Below are 14,509 nucleotides of genomic sequence, written 5' to 3' on the forward strand. Positions count from 1 at the left end.
ATAATTTAAACTCACTATATCATCCAGTAGACTGTCTTTGCTCTTTTTTCCATTGGATTTACTCAAGTGGCGTGAGGTGGAAGTGGACGTGGGTGTTTGAACAGGTGACTGGGGAATAGGTGAGATACGCTCAGGTTCAGGTTCAGGAGCAGGTTCAGGCTCAGGTTCTGGCTCAGGATCAGGCTCGGGCTCGGGCTCAGGTTCAGGTTCTGGTTCGGTTTCAGGTTCTGGTTCTGGTTCTGGTTCGGGTTCAGGTTCAGGTTGCAGGACTGGGGCAGAGGTGATCTCTGGAGGAGGGGTTGGAGGTGGAGAAGCAGGTGGTGTGGATGGAGAGATTGAGACAGGAAAGGGACAAGGAGGGGAAGAAGGAGGTGGTGATGGAGCAGGGGGAAAGAATAGAGGACTGGAGGGAGAGGGTAATGGTGAAGCAAAGAACATGGATGGGGATAAAGAACCAAATTCTTCTTTCTCAATCTCCTTCTCCAGTTTGACCAGACCGGGTGGATCGACACCATATCTGTAAGGAATGATTCATTCAGTGAAATGCATGTCAATGTATCACACTCCAATTTTACACATTTGTGTCTGGTGTTCTTCAACCTAAGCATGTTTTTAATTAATGCTAGCTAGCTCCTGGAGTTTAAAGCTAATCAAAAATGTGTTAATTTAAATTTTCTTGCAATTCAGATGTTATGTTGTGCAACTTAAATATTAACCATGGTTTAAGTAATAATGGAATAAAACCTTAATCTCGGATTAAAACCCTGACCTAGGGAGTAATTCTGATTGTTGGATTCAACAGTCTAAAATCTGTAAGAAACCCTTTCAGTCAGAATAATGTACTTATTTTAAAGACAAGGTTCCACTGGATTAAAGAAAAACTAATCCAGATTAAATCTTTAACTTTCTGTCTTAATGTAAAAACCTGACACAGAAAGTATGTGAACTGTATGTATGCTTAAATACTTCACTCCTAAACAGTGCACATCATATATCCCTTAAATAAATCAATATTTCCTGATCAGGTTTTTCTTAGCAAAACAGAAAAGAAATCGAAGTAAAAGACTTACTTTGAAACAATTCTCCCAAGCTGCATGAGGCACAGGCACACATCCCGTGGATGCCTTCGGAGAACTAAAGAAACACACACTGCATATTAATGGCTGAAATTTTGACTTGGATGATCAATAGGATAGTTAAAAAAACAACAGGGATCTGGTCACTCAACATCAACTGAAACTGAAGAAAGACATATGTTCCCGATCTGAGAATTAGAATAAATAAAATCAATAGTCTTAGACAGTACTAAAACAGTATTAAATTATTAAAGAATGATAATGCATACTTTTTTCATTAAATGTTGTGAAACGTCCACAAAAGCTAGTTCCTATTAACCCTTGCACTGTAACAGAAATAAACATTGACATGGAAGTGGGGCTGAGACGATGCAGTTGCAGTTCTTAGCTTTTAAATGAGAGCAATGCAAACTAATCCAAATCGTAAAACAAGGTCAAGGTCGAAGTCGGGCAATCACAATGCAGAGTACACAGGGCTAAGGCAAAAACACGAGACTCAGGAAAAAGGCAAACACTACAGAAAATTTGTGAAGTTGGATGTGCAGGGCAAGCTGACATTTATTTCACAACCAGACCGGGAATAAAAGGTCTCATTTTAAAGTATGTGTGTGTGTGGGTGTGTGTTTTGGTCATGTTTGAAGGCTGCAATGACTTTGCATCACAAAATGTTGCTCCCTGACCACTCTCCTTTTTTTTCTCTCTCGAAGTTAATAAGTCATGACATAAACTTTGTTTGTTATGTACACAGTACTCTGACAAACACAGTACTCCGACAAGCACTCTGTCCTGAAAGCCTTTCTGTGCTGTAAAATTTACTGACCAATTTACCCCCGACTGCTATGATGCACTGATAATGGAGAATTCCATAAGTGTTAAAAAATCTCCTTATCACCATATTAACAGTTGCAGATTATTATTCTCAGTGGCGGGCCGTGCATTTCTCACCCAGGCCTTCACTGGTGTCCTTCCTGAATTAATCCACCACTATACCATCATTATGATGCCACGGCAATAGATATTAATCAAGCGTTAAATTAGGAAATTAAAGAAATTAGGCTACAGTATTTCACACCTCACAAGGAACAGTCAATTTTATTACAGTCCGCCTTGAAAATGCATTTGTAAGGATGTCTGCGACCGAATCGATTTCTTCTCCTCTGTCAGCCATTGTGAGTTAAAATATATATCTTTTATTTCGTTTGTGCGGTTCGCTGCCTCTGACTACTCCAATTATCCAATTAAAGGACGGGAAATTGCTGATGTAATCGTATGCCTGCTAGATAGCCCCAGTGACGCCAACTCGAAATCTGATTGGTTAATGTAACAATTTCATTACCACTTATTTTAAGCTACGGGAGCCTGCACTATTGATTCTGAAGGCCTTAAGGCAGATTTCTTTCACCCTGGCAACACATGATGTCAGCCACTGGCTGAAATATGATTGGATAAATACTCTTATCATAAATATACACTACTGGAAGCAGCGCAACCAAGAGAAAAGCTATGAAATGTAGAGAATAGACTATTGGCAATAATTTAATACAAAAATATATTAAATATATTAAAATGCAAATCAGTGATTCAGATCACTGCTGTTTAGGCCTGCAGAGAAGGCCTTGATAGCCCTGATGGCCCACCACTGATTATTCTGTTTATGTGAAACCTCCTTCGTGTCTCTGTGCAAGCTGTTACAACAGAATCAATATTAGAATTAACACCATAATATAAACCTGTGAAATACAACTGGCACTGCTGACCTAGAAAATGAATCCAAGCCTTCTGACCAAACAGATTTCTAAATTCAGCAGCAATGTTGTATAAGAACGTATAGATAAAAATCTTATTGAGTGTCTTTGAGGTGTACATACAGTCTCGGGATGAAAAACGTATAGAATAACACAGGAAGATAAAGAATGTCACAAACTTGAAAACAACACGATCAAAAGATGACAATCACAAGTCGAACTTAAGAAGAAAAGCAGAAACTCTCTTTAAAGCTGTGCCAGTTCTCCAAATACCTGAGAAAAAAAATCTGTGTAAGCTGAGAACTAAAGAGCAGTTTCTGAATAGTTTGTGCTGAAAAAAAAAAAGGAGATGCCAATGCATATTCTTATCTGACTTGCTTTTGAAGCATCGCAGCCCACATGCAAAACAAACATGGTATTATCTATTTAAGTAACATGCTATTATCTATTTAAGAGAAGTATGACTCATGTAAAAAGATTAACTCTCTTTTCTTGCACAGAATCTCTATTGAAACAGGTCTTAAGTGCATTTCTTGGCATTCAAACCAAAAAATAAAAAAGTTTCATTGTTAACATTTGTTTTCTTATGAAACAATTACTTGTGGGTTTTGTATGTTTTGTTTTGTTTTTTAAGGAAAAATGCACAGTAGAGGAGGAATGAGTTCCAGGATTTTTTCCAAACAAGGTCTTTTTCTATTCATCATTTTAAGTGTTTCATGTATTGAGGAACTGGAACATTGATTCTTTGTCTCATTCTTATTCTCTTCATGCATTTAATCCTTTCCTTCCGCTGAACCTGTGCTTTTCATTCCTTTTATTTCATTCCTCATTCCAACAATACTGTCCTCTTTTTTTTCTGTTTTCTTTCTTTCACTATATATTTCATCAAACGTGTCATGGCCGAAAGGGTCACGAGAAACCCTACTGATACTGAACTGCCATTCAGCTCTATTCCCAGTGGAACTCGTATGTGGAAAGTGGGACTGAAAGATAGATGGTGGAGAGAGAGAGAGAGAGAGAGAGAGAGAGAGAGAATGAGAGCGACGCCAAGAAGCAGGGAGGGATAGAGGGGGGTTCTGTCTCCACGCCAGTGCCTCGAGTTAACAACATCATCACAGCCAAAATGTTAGACAAAATATATTATTTATGTGACTTTTAATTAAGAAAACACATAGAAACACTATACACACTAGAGAAGAAGGAAGAAGTCAGTGACAGAAATAGTAGTGTGAGTATGAAGAGTGGGTTGAAACGGTCAGATGTCTCAGTTGTGAAAATGAGTCTCATCAGACTTTGGCACAAACGCAGGTTATTTGTGTGAGGAATGAGGAACTGCACAATACGGTTCTTATACAACATTAATTGGCATCAATATGATGCTTGCTCAGGTTTTTTTCTCACAAAGTCTCCTTACATTTGATTTTAAATACCACTTCATCCTGTTCAGGGTCACAGTGTATCTGGGGCCTATCCAGGGAACACTGGGTTTAAAGCAGTAATATACCCTGGTTGGGACGTCAGTACATCACAGGACACCAAGCACACACACATTCACACCTAGGGACAATTTACATGTGTTTGGGATGTAGGAGGACACCAGTGAACTCTGAGGAAGCTCAGGAATAACTCGCTGTGCCACCGTTCCACCTTGCAGGTTTAGATATTTTAATACAATTATTTGCTATCCAATTTGTTGATCCTTTATTTGTGTGCAACATTTCATTTTTTTACTGTTCTTTGAAATACAGGAGCCATCAACATGGTTGATATTTACATATAAAATTAAACTGATTTGGATTTTTATTTGATCTTTTATTAAGCATTAACAGAAGCTGAATCTATATTTATACAAAGTTCTCTAAAATACATACCCAGATCATCTGACTCAAAAAGATGGGACGAGCCTATGCCAATTTTACGGCACCAGTACAGGAAGTTGGCTGTGTTGTCTCGGGCAAAAAATGAACCAGGAGCTGCGTTAGCTCTCCAGTGAATAACACGTCGGATGAAGGGCTTTAAAACACAGAAAACAAGGTTAACATGCTGTTAATCACTAACACATTTACAAGAATCAAAATAGGTATAACGTGAAAGAGAGTCTCTCTAAAGGCTATATGTATATTTTACAATAAGTACATTTAAGCAGATGTTCTTCTTAACTTTCCAGCTTCATTATTTGTTTTTTTTCTTAGCACTGAGCAGATGATGAAAAGAGATGCCGACCGAAGCAGCAGTAAGAGGGACCACAGCAAACAGCACACAGATGGCTCATAAGATTGGGGGATAAAACCAGCCAAGGACTTTTTATTCTCTCCGTTCTTTAGTCTGCTGTGTTCCACCCGTAATCTGCATCCATTACAGAGCTAAATAATTCAAGGAATAACTGCCATCAGCTTGTTAAAGGTGTGGCTAATAAAAGCTGTTTATATTACTAACATCTGAGATGTGTCGTAGATATAGCTCATTGCTACAGATTTGTCGCTATAATAATAAAAAAGAAAGCACCTTGCCATTGCTAGCCAGAATCATCCGCTCCTGTAACTCTTCAGCCAGCTGGCAGAGCACAACTCCATTCTCCAGCATGTCCATGAAGTTCTCTGCTGTTATATTAATTCCTGAATAATTAAACACACAGTGATACAGAAACTGTTCATCAGCAGTGCTTTGGAATCAGCAGAACACTCTAAAAGCTTAAAGCATTTAGCTTTAGGTTCATACTGAAAACTATACACCGTAGTTTGGAACAGACTTACAGTAATGACACTTGTTTTTAAAACAAAAACAAATTTATTAACAAATGTGGTTGTCCCCTTTGGAAAAAAGGAACTTCATACATCATAAGGAAAATCAATGAGATTTCATGACAAAATGGAACAATTTGTTGGCATAAATATTGGCAGTTTTATTGTGTAGTGAAGCATTGAGCTGTTTTGCAGCTAGTGGTCATTACATCTGATAAGAGAGACATTTTAGTCAAAATGTGATGCCAGGAGGTTAAGACATCTGTGGATCTTTCTACAAGTTTATGACAACAAACCTGCATCAAAATGTGTGCTGCATCAGTGTGTGTGCTGCTATTAAAATCGTTCTCCTCCATAAATCCTGTTCCCACTTCTTGCTCTCTAGCTAGTATTGCATTCTTCCTCTGCCTCAGGCACACTCACAGGTGCTCAGAAACATCCTTTAAGTACACTGACTGCAAGCATCACCCCCCTTAACTTCTCATGGCCATGCAGATGGATTCTAAGGCCTGGGTGTTAAGTGTACACACACAGGAACTGAGTGTCAAGCACCGGAGCTGTACGTAGAGGATGAAGAGGTGGTGCCTAGGAGGCTTAAAAGAAGGCAAACCACAACAAAACTAACCGCGTAAACAGGTGCCGGTGTACAGAATGACGCGGATGGCTATTAACTGCTTCCTCTCAGAGAGAGGGAGATGTTGGTAATGAAACTAAGTGCCCTCCTGCAGTGTGCTGTACCCCCATGGCCATACCAGCAATATGAGATCATCCCGGAAAAGAAAGTTCCGCCAGAAAAGGGAGGTAGTGTAGATGTGTATGTGGATCAAGAGAGCTGGGCTGGTTGTTTGTTTGCATCCACAATGAGGCCTGTGGAGTTTGAATAAGCTAATATGGAAATAAGCCTCATAGTCTGTATGCAAAATGACCAACAGGCTTTTCTGTATCTGTCTGAGGTTTTTCTGTTTGTAATATTAAAATAGATTCCCACAACCTTACAAGTGTTTCTTAGTGTCAATGCAATAAGACAAGCAGAGGCAAGTCCTGGTTTATTTGTAAAAGCAATGATGTTAGAATACCTGCAGATCTTTTATTTCATTGATGCTACATGCAGGGGAATTTTGGAAATTTGGGTTATCCTGTTCCATCCTATAAAACGTCAGATACTGGCCACGATTTCAGATTATCCGTATTTGATGGCTTGTTTTTTTTTGGATTTTTATGTGATTTTGAAGTCTGATCATTAACACTTTATTTTTTAATAATATCTGCTGTTAGTAACATTTGCACAGATAAACAAAATTAAACAAATAGACCACCAACATCTTTACTTCAGTTGCATTTTCTGTCAAATTATATCCCACCCTGCCCTTGTATTCAGACATTTCTTGTTAAAATGTTGGTCCACTGCTTTAAAGGAAAGGAGGGCGGTGCTTTATTTGTTTGAGGTTTGGGTTTCAAAGCAACTTAAGCAGCACTTTTAACTACATCTTCTTGATGCAGCTAACTAAGTCTTCTTGTATGCACACGAAACATTTTGGGAAGTTGTTAATAAGCTATTCCTGTAATGCGGCCTGCTGACTGAATTTCACTTCCTTACCCAGAATAGTGTTGAGCCACAGAGCGAGGTCTTCCTTCATGGGAAGTAAGCTGGCTTTATGCCTGCTGGCCAACCACTCGCTGTACTGATGCAGGCAGGAGAGGTCAGGAACGCGCTCCCGGCGGACACTGAATGGCCCATACATCCTGAAACACAACCCACACAGGGCAAGACCTGCTTTAATACACTTACAGTATTAAAGTGATATGTGATATGTTATATAAAATGATACATGATAATGTTATATACAATTCAAAAGTCTAACATCATGCTAGCAGACAGTGTGATCAGTGACTAAACCAGGAAACATACTAATATATGGAGACAGATATATAAAAACATGCATTACTGTGTTTGGTCAAATCAGTAGTATTGAATAATTTAAATGCTTAGGACAAAAACAGGAACATAATACATCTATGTATCATATACTTTTCTCATCCACACCAGACTGAAGAATAAATAGATAGTATTAGATATTAGAAATAGTAATATCTAATATAGGAAATAGTTTGAAAGGACTAGATATATTTCAGCTTCATAGAAGAATTTCCACAATTAAAAACCATTTGTTTCTGTTTAAAATTAAGTGTTTGCATTAGACCCACACTGACTTTTAGACCCTTTCAAGGCTGCTTCAGTACATACAATGATCGCACTGAAAGCCATCCTTCCACTATTTACTGTAACTGTGTTACTGGTTTTCTCATAAAACTGTAGGTTGTTTATTGAGAGAGCTACAGTCTGTTTATTGTGAGCATATGGAGCTAAAAGAACCAACAGATTCAGTCTGAGTTCACATAAAAAAAAATATGATATACAACAATGAAAGAATTGAATTGAAGTCCTTTTTGGCTTGGGTATGGACACATGCTGGTTACATGTCTGTGCCTTTCTCAGTGGGCTACTGTCTGATCAGTCTACGCTCAGGTTTATTCTATGTCTAATGAGCCAGAACTACTGTAGAAACTGGAACATTCTGCATTACAAGCTGCTTCAGAAAGCAGGATATAAAAATTTGGGAGTAATAAAAGGGTCCATCTGTGTGATGCTTAACACTCATTATCTTTGAAGATGAGGGATGTGTTATCTTTTATTCAAGAGTTTAAGAATAAGTGTCGGATGAATCTGATAGCTCTAAAGCAGCAACACGACATGTGCAGCAATAAAACATCTGCAGTTTCCCATACTACAAAAATATACACATGCTTCACTTTAGCAAAATACACAAATACCTGCTTCAGTGTTCCTATTCATTAAGAAAAGATTTACTGGCTAAGACCTATGCCAATTCCTAACAAATGATGCCTACTTCTTCCAATAATTTCTCCCACACTCAGACAACCATTCATCATGGGGGTCTTAATGTATGTAGCAAATCATTTTCCTACTTCCTGTGACTGCGCTTTCAACAGGAAGGGAAGAGAAGCCAGACACCTGTGGGGCAGATGTGTGAGATCCAAACAGGAGCAGACAGGAATGATGGCAAAAACCAAGCCCTCATTTATTTTCTTAAAGCCTGTAGATTACGAGCTGAAGTGAAGAGAGGGCAAAGAGGTAGAGATGTAAAGATATATAAGCACAGTGGCGCAGGAAGTTAACAAACACCCTCATGTATGTATATGTACAACATCAAGGAGAGATGATGAGCCTACTTGACTTGCAATAAGACTCTAATGACCTGGACATTTGCAAATGTTAAACAAAGTCAGCACAGATTCCTATCTACAGATTGTGAGCAGGAGGATAGGGGCAATGCTGCAACAATATGGCTGTCCAAATACAGGCAAACTAAAAGCAATAAGAGTCACACAGGTACGGACAGAGATTTTGAAACTTTGGACTTTTATTTTTAGGCACTGGAAGGGGGGAGAAAAACCATTAACACTCAGCAGAGGAATGTCTGATAATGTTAACTTTTATCACCACAGATCGGCCAATCAGATATTTCATAATCTTGGAAGTTTATGATTTTATCTCATCTTTTTATCCCAGATAAATGAAATATTCACATAGTAAGTAAGGTATAAATCATAGTGGGGTGGTGTTAATTATTTTTCAATAATGGTAAGTATTTATTTCTCTTACCACAGCAATTTGCCAAGGATTGCAATTTTTTATATGGTAATAGGTACATTTAATGTTCTAGATAATATATGAGACTAGGTTCCTGTTATCACTTAGTTGTCAACCTCTTGCTTTTCTCTCCTGTGAAGTTAATTGGACAAAACAAATGCAGCTTTCATATGTTGTCTATCCTTCCATCTTCCATACAAGAATAGTGTAAAAAATACTAGGGCCTTAACCCAATAAGCACATCAACTATGAGAAATGTTTCTTTATCAATCTGTTTATTAATACATAATTATGTTACATGGCTTAGCGTTAGGGTTACGTTTATACCCGCCTTCCAAGTCCCTCTGAATAAGTTGTTTACTACAGAATCAATGAAGAATTAGCGGGAGTGCATTAATATAAACCTGTAATTTGTCTAGTGAATGGATCTACTGTCAGAACTAGAATTTGACAGAGCTTTAGTATATTTAGTTAATATTATTGAAAAAAGGGGAGTTTATTTTGTAATTAATTTGGAGAAAAAGAAATGTATGCATTCATGTATTCATTACATGCATTCAAGAGGACTGAACAGCACTGACAGAGAGATCTAAGGAGGATGAATAAAAAACGTAAGACAAATTTGACACGTGTCCAAGCCAAAGTCTGACCAGTCGACAGGGCATGGGAAGCGCACACAGTGGCGATACAGCATACAGGTGCTACATTTGCACCGATACTGATGCCTAGCTCAGCATGGACAAGAGTGCAGGCAGAGGTCTTTAACCCAACCAACACACATAAAGAGCCTCTGTGTCCACACACACACTCTTGCACACGTGTAAAAACATATTAAGTACATGTAGGGGCAAGTGCACTATATAGCAGCAGACAAACTACAACAACACCTGAAGAAAACAAAGAACAGAACCGGGGCTGTTTTTACAGCAACCATCAGCAGATAAAAAAATACTATGCGATACCCATTCTGAACAGTATAATAGAGGACTATATTTCTCTGGTAAACACGCAGGCCGCATTCACACCTGGTATTAATGGTGTAAATGGGATACACATAACAAATGTGTTGTGATCCAAAACCACTTACAGAGGCTGTCATGCTCATATTTGCAATGTGCATGGTGATGCATCTGAAAGAACATCAAGTTATAAATCATGGGCCTATCGTTTGGAAAATCTGATCACATCACCGAAGATAGGCTTTATAATTGACATGTATCGTCACATGCCGAAGTGTTTTATTCCACTCATATTAAAGCAATCTGTCTTAATCTGTATTAATAAAACAAATACTCATCATACTTTTCATCAGCTTATAGTTACATTTATTCTGGGAAGCAATTTTGTCACAGTTATTACTTATGATACAGCAGCTAGAAACTGTCATTCCTTCACCAGTCTCTCTGTTTCTCCCTCTCAAGTTAATAAGACATGAAATGAAGCTTGCCATGGAACCAAGAAACCACAGCCTCACCAAAAAAGTAAAAAACCCTTCCTTCTTTGAAGACTGGCAGAAATCCTCCTATGAAATTCACTGTTACTTTAGAAATGTACAAAAGCATATTAACAGAAAATGTGCAGTCACAATTAGAAATTTAGTCAACACCGTCTGACCAATCAGTTTTAAGAACTCGAGAATCAACACAGAATAAACGTCTATTCTACTAACATGCCATGCTATGCATGTTGCAAAAGACAAGGCGACCCTTTGGCTTGCACATTTTTAGTTATTTGTGAGCTGGGTTGAATTTCAGGACTTTGCATCCCAATGTATCTGTAGAACTGATGTTAAGAAACGCTGCGCCAAACATCTAACAAGAAATCAAAAAGCACACATTCTCTCTCTCTTTTCTCTTGCGTGCCATGACTGCCCAGCTTTAGCAGCAAATCGTGACTTGGGTTTAGAGCACTTCTGAGGAAAACTTCTGTTTTATAGTCAGTTGATGGAAACTTCTGTTAACTTCCACTAATTAATGTGACTAAAGAGCAGTGTTATTTGGCTGGATCTAACGAATGGAAAGAATATAGTTTTAATGATTAGGAGAAGTCAGTTTGCTCTTGATATTTAAAAGAAAATGTTCATAAAAAATCTGAATATAATCGGAATAATAAATAATAATTGAGCATGATTTTAGTGTTGGCTAAAATAATCATGATTATCAGCTTAGGTATTATTGTGCAGCTCTAGGTCAAAAATAAAATGTAATATGTAATCTAAAAGACGTATTAAATCACCTACGCCTACACCTACGTATTAAGTCACCTAGTGCACCTGTCCAAACAGTTACAGTCATAAATAGATGAGAGGTACAAACTGTTCCTAAACCAGTGCTCTTATTCTGAGGCCATTTGAGTGAGGAGGTAAATAGTGATTTCTTTTATATTTTTGGATGGTCTGTGAGAATGAAAGCCTACTCCAAAACACAACACAAAACCCCCCGGGGCAAATCCTGTGAAAGAGCCCTGAGCTTTCTGGCACATTGTGCTCTATGTAAACTACAGAGAAATAGAGGTTGTATCCAGGTGGCATAACACAACCCAAATAGTATTTTTCGCTCAATATTGTATTTGGAACTTGAGCTGGTAACACAGGCACTAATGATGACAGTGCTGACTCTGACAACAAAAACAGTGCATGTGAAACTATAACACAGTGAGATCACATAGCTTCAGAGAAGGAAAGCTGAGTCGGGATAAAGAAACAGGATCTAGCTGAGATTCATTAACGGGTTATGTAATGTTGAAACCAGAATTTCACAGCTTGAAGCTTTACAGAGTAGATATCTAATGCTCAGTTTCAGCTTCATCTACTTTTTATGATTCCTGAATGACACCATTAAGCATAAATTACAAATTAAGTCAAAAACAGAATTCTGTACCAAATATAAACCCACCGAACCCTCAAAGTGTCTATGCGCTGCAAACATTACACTGAATGTCTAACGTAATATCAAATGTGGTTGTTAAGTTTTTAACCAAGATTTTAACCTAAAATTTGCAAATCACGATCAGCCACTAATTTGGAAAGTAGTAGCAACCAATCCATTCATAGACATAGTTCTGCATTTCTAAACGACTATGATGTTTTATGAGTGTAATTGGATACATGAATATGCAAAAGTTGTTACATAGTCCTATGAGCAGTTATCTGTTCAGTGAATCACATGGCAGAAGTGCAATGCAAAAACTCATGGAGGTACAGTTTAAGAGCTTTGTGTAAGGTTCATATCAAACATCAGAATGAAGAAAAGGTGTGATCTCTGTGACTTTTTACCCACTGCCGTTTCATTCTAAAACATGTGACTTACAAAAGAATAGGAGGAATAATTACTAGGAATAATAAGTCGGTGTGTATTAAAATAGTACATGATACTTTAAAAAATGTTTTCATTATAAGGAATCTGCACTAATCTCCTACAAACAGGACTAAAACAAAAATCACAAATAAACATGAGTAACTGAATGAATGATCTGTCCTATAAGAACTATGAGGCTGTTGTTCAAGATGTGGGACATACAAGTCTGATAACACAGTCACTAAATATTTTTATTTTTTCACTAAAAGTCTTTTGTCATCAAGAGATCCCAAGAAACCGAGAGCAGACTGACTGTTTTTCTTTACTTTTGCTCCATCAGGATTAAGGAATTCAAGCCAGACATTTCAACAGGAATGATCAACACATCAACGATATCTCTGTTAAAGTGACTGGAAGGCTATGAGTGGACATACATATAACATGTTCATTAAAATCTAAAACACTGTTTCCATATCTATATCTGACGATATAGATAAGAGCGAAGATAGACAGGAATATCTGTACATAATATAATAAACATCTTATTCTATAATAATATCCTCCTCATTTTGTCCTAAAGGTATGCAAACTATTGTACTTAACTTACTGCAATATGTCTAAACTGCATTTATTATACAGTTAGCAGTTGCACAACATATCTTCGCACAGCTATGCAGATCTTTTCTGTATTCTTGTATTGTATGTATGCTGCTTCCAACTAGGAATTTACAAGGTGCAGCTTTCACTATTCCAATAAATTGCCATATGAATCTACCTAAATAGAAATCCTGGACTATGCATCAATAAGTTAGGAAAAAAACATCTGTGGAACAGCTGTAGAAGACTTACCTTGATCAAGTTCTCCTTAGTTATGCGTAACTCCAGCCAGTTTGCCGTCCAACTCACTGTCAGTGTCTTGGTTTCACCTCACACAGCTGGAAGAAGTGGCTGAGTCAGTGGTGCTGCTCTCAACCAAATCTAACTGCCCCCGTCTCAAACCGCGTGCAAAATCCAGGAAAATAGGCAGGCTACCTATGGTAACTAAAGGAACATAGAGTGGCCTGCTGTTATGACAGGACACTATGTAGTAGAGGAGTGCGCTGTTTGGGACGCAGCCACAGTCATGCACTTTGAGGAAGTGATTGAGAACGGAGTGCACTTGAGAGGGCTGTAAAGTTATGCGACATCACTTATTATCTTAATTTAACCAAGAAATCAAGCTCAGTACTCTGATATCATTACTCTTTCTTGTGTATATAAATCAATGATCATCAGAAGTCTTTCTGAAAACAACTTTGTTCCTGTTGGAAATGTCCTGCTTTTTTCTAGCCTAATTATAAGCAGCCTGTGTAGTTTAATAATAATTAAGGTTGGGTGCCTGGCTCTGTATTAGACTCCTGGTGAGCTGTTTGCGTCCCTGTCCTAACTCTTGTTCTTTTGACGATGCCAAACAAACTTTTGAGGCTTTATTTATTACTGTTCACTGGAGTAACAGAGCCGAGCTTCTCCACACACGCTGGTCCGACTGTGAGTCTGATGCTGCCTTCATGTACGACAAGAATTGCTGTAATTGCCAGTTTTCGAGCAGAAAGACATTTTCCTACACGTGGAAGCGTCAGAAACGATTTTTTTAATTTCCAAGTCTATGATTAGTTACTAACCTTTAATCGTAGCTAAGGAATTGTGAGTTATTTGTTATATTCAAGCAATAGCCTAAAACCTAGTCAGTTAGACGGTCCTGCATCTTTAAAGTTAGTTTCATTATATAGATTTTTTACAACAAGGGAGAAATATTAGGTAGATACCAAAATAGATCAGTCAGCTGATTTAATTTGCGTCAGTGTGAACGCAGACACTTCGGGACTAGGATCCATCTTTGCAAAACAGTACCAACTGCCCAGCGAGTGAAGGAAGCATCAGGTTGTGTGCGGAAGGTTAAAATAGTTCCTGTAGAATTTCAATTTTATTGTAACATGCT

The 14,509-nt window shown here is 37.9% G+C and overlaps 1 protein-coding gene across 1 annotated transcript in view; it reads right to left on the reverse strand.

Moving 5' to 3' along the window:
• The window catches only part of gas2b (growth arrest-specific 2b), a 20,236-nt gene extending 6,016 nt beyond the window's left edge, over positions 1 to 14,220 (reverse strand). The window contains exons 1-6 of the mRNA XM_058381310.1: positions 13,381 to 14,220; positions 7,160 to 7,305; positions 5,327 to 5,436; positions 4,693 to 4,834; positions 1,071 to 1,134; positions 16 to 517 (exon numbers count right to left, since the gene is read on the reverse strand). Of these exons, the coding sequence (XP_058237293.1) occupies positions 16 to 517; positions 1,071 to 1,134; positions 4,693 to 4,834; positions 5,327 to 5,436; positions 7,160 to 7,304 (963 nt within the window). The 5' untranslated portion in view covers position 7,305; positions 13,381 to 14,220. The remainder of the gene's footprint in view (positions 1 to 15; positions 518 to 1,070; positions 1,135 to 4,692; positions 4,835 to 5,326; positions 5,437 to 7,159; positions 7,306 to 13,380) is intronic.
• Between the last annotated feature and the right edge of the window lie 289 nt (positions 14,221 to 14,509).

Source organism: Hemibagrus wyckioides, linkage group LG27 (genome assembly GCF_019097595.1).
Source record: "Hemibagrus wyckioides isolate EC202008001 linkage group LG27, SWU_Hwy_1.0, whole genome shotgun sequence".
In the NCBI taxonomy this organism is placed as follows: domain Eukaryota; kingdom Metazoa; phylum Chordata; class Actinopteri; order Siluriformes; family Bagridae; genus Hemibagrus; species Hemibagrus wyckioides.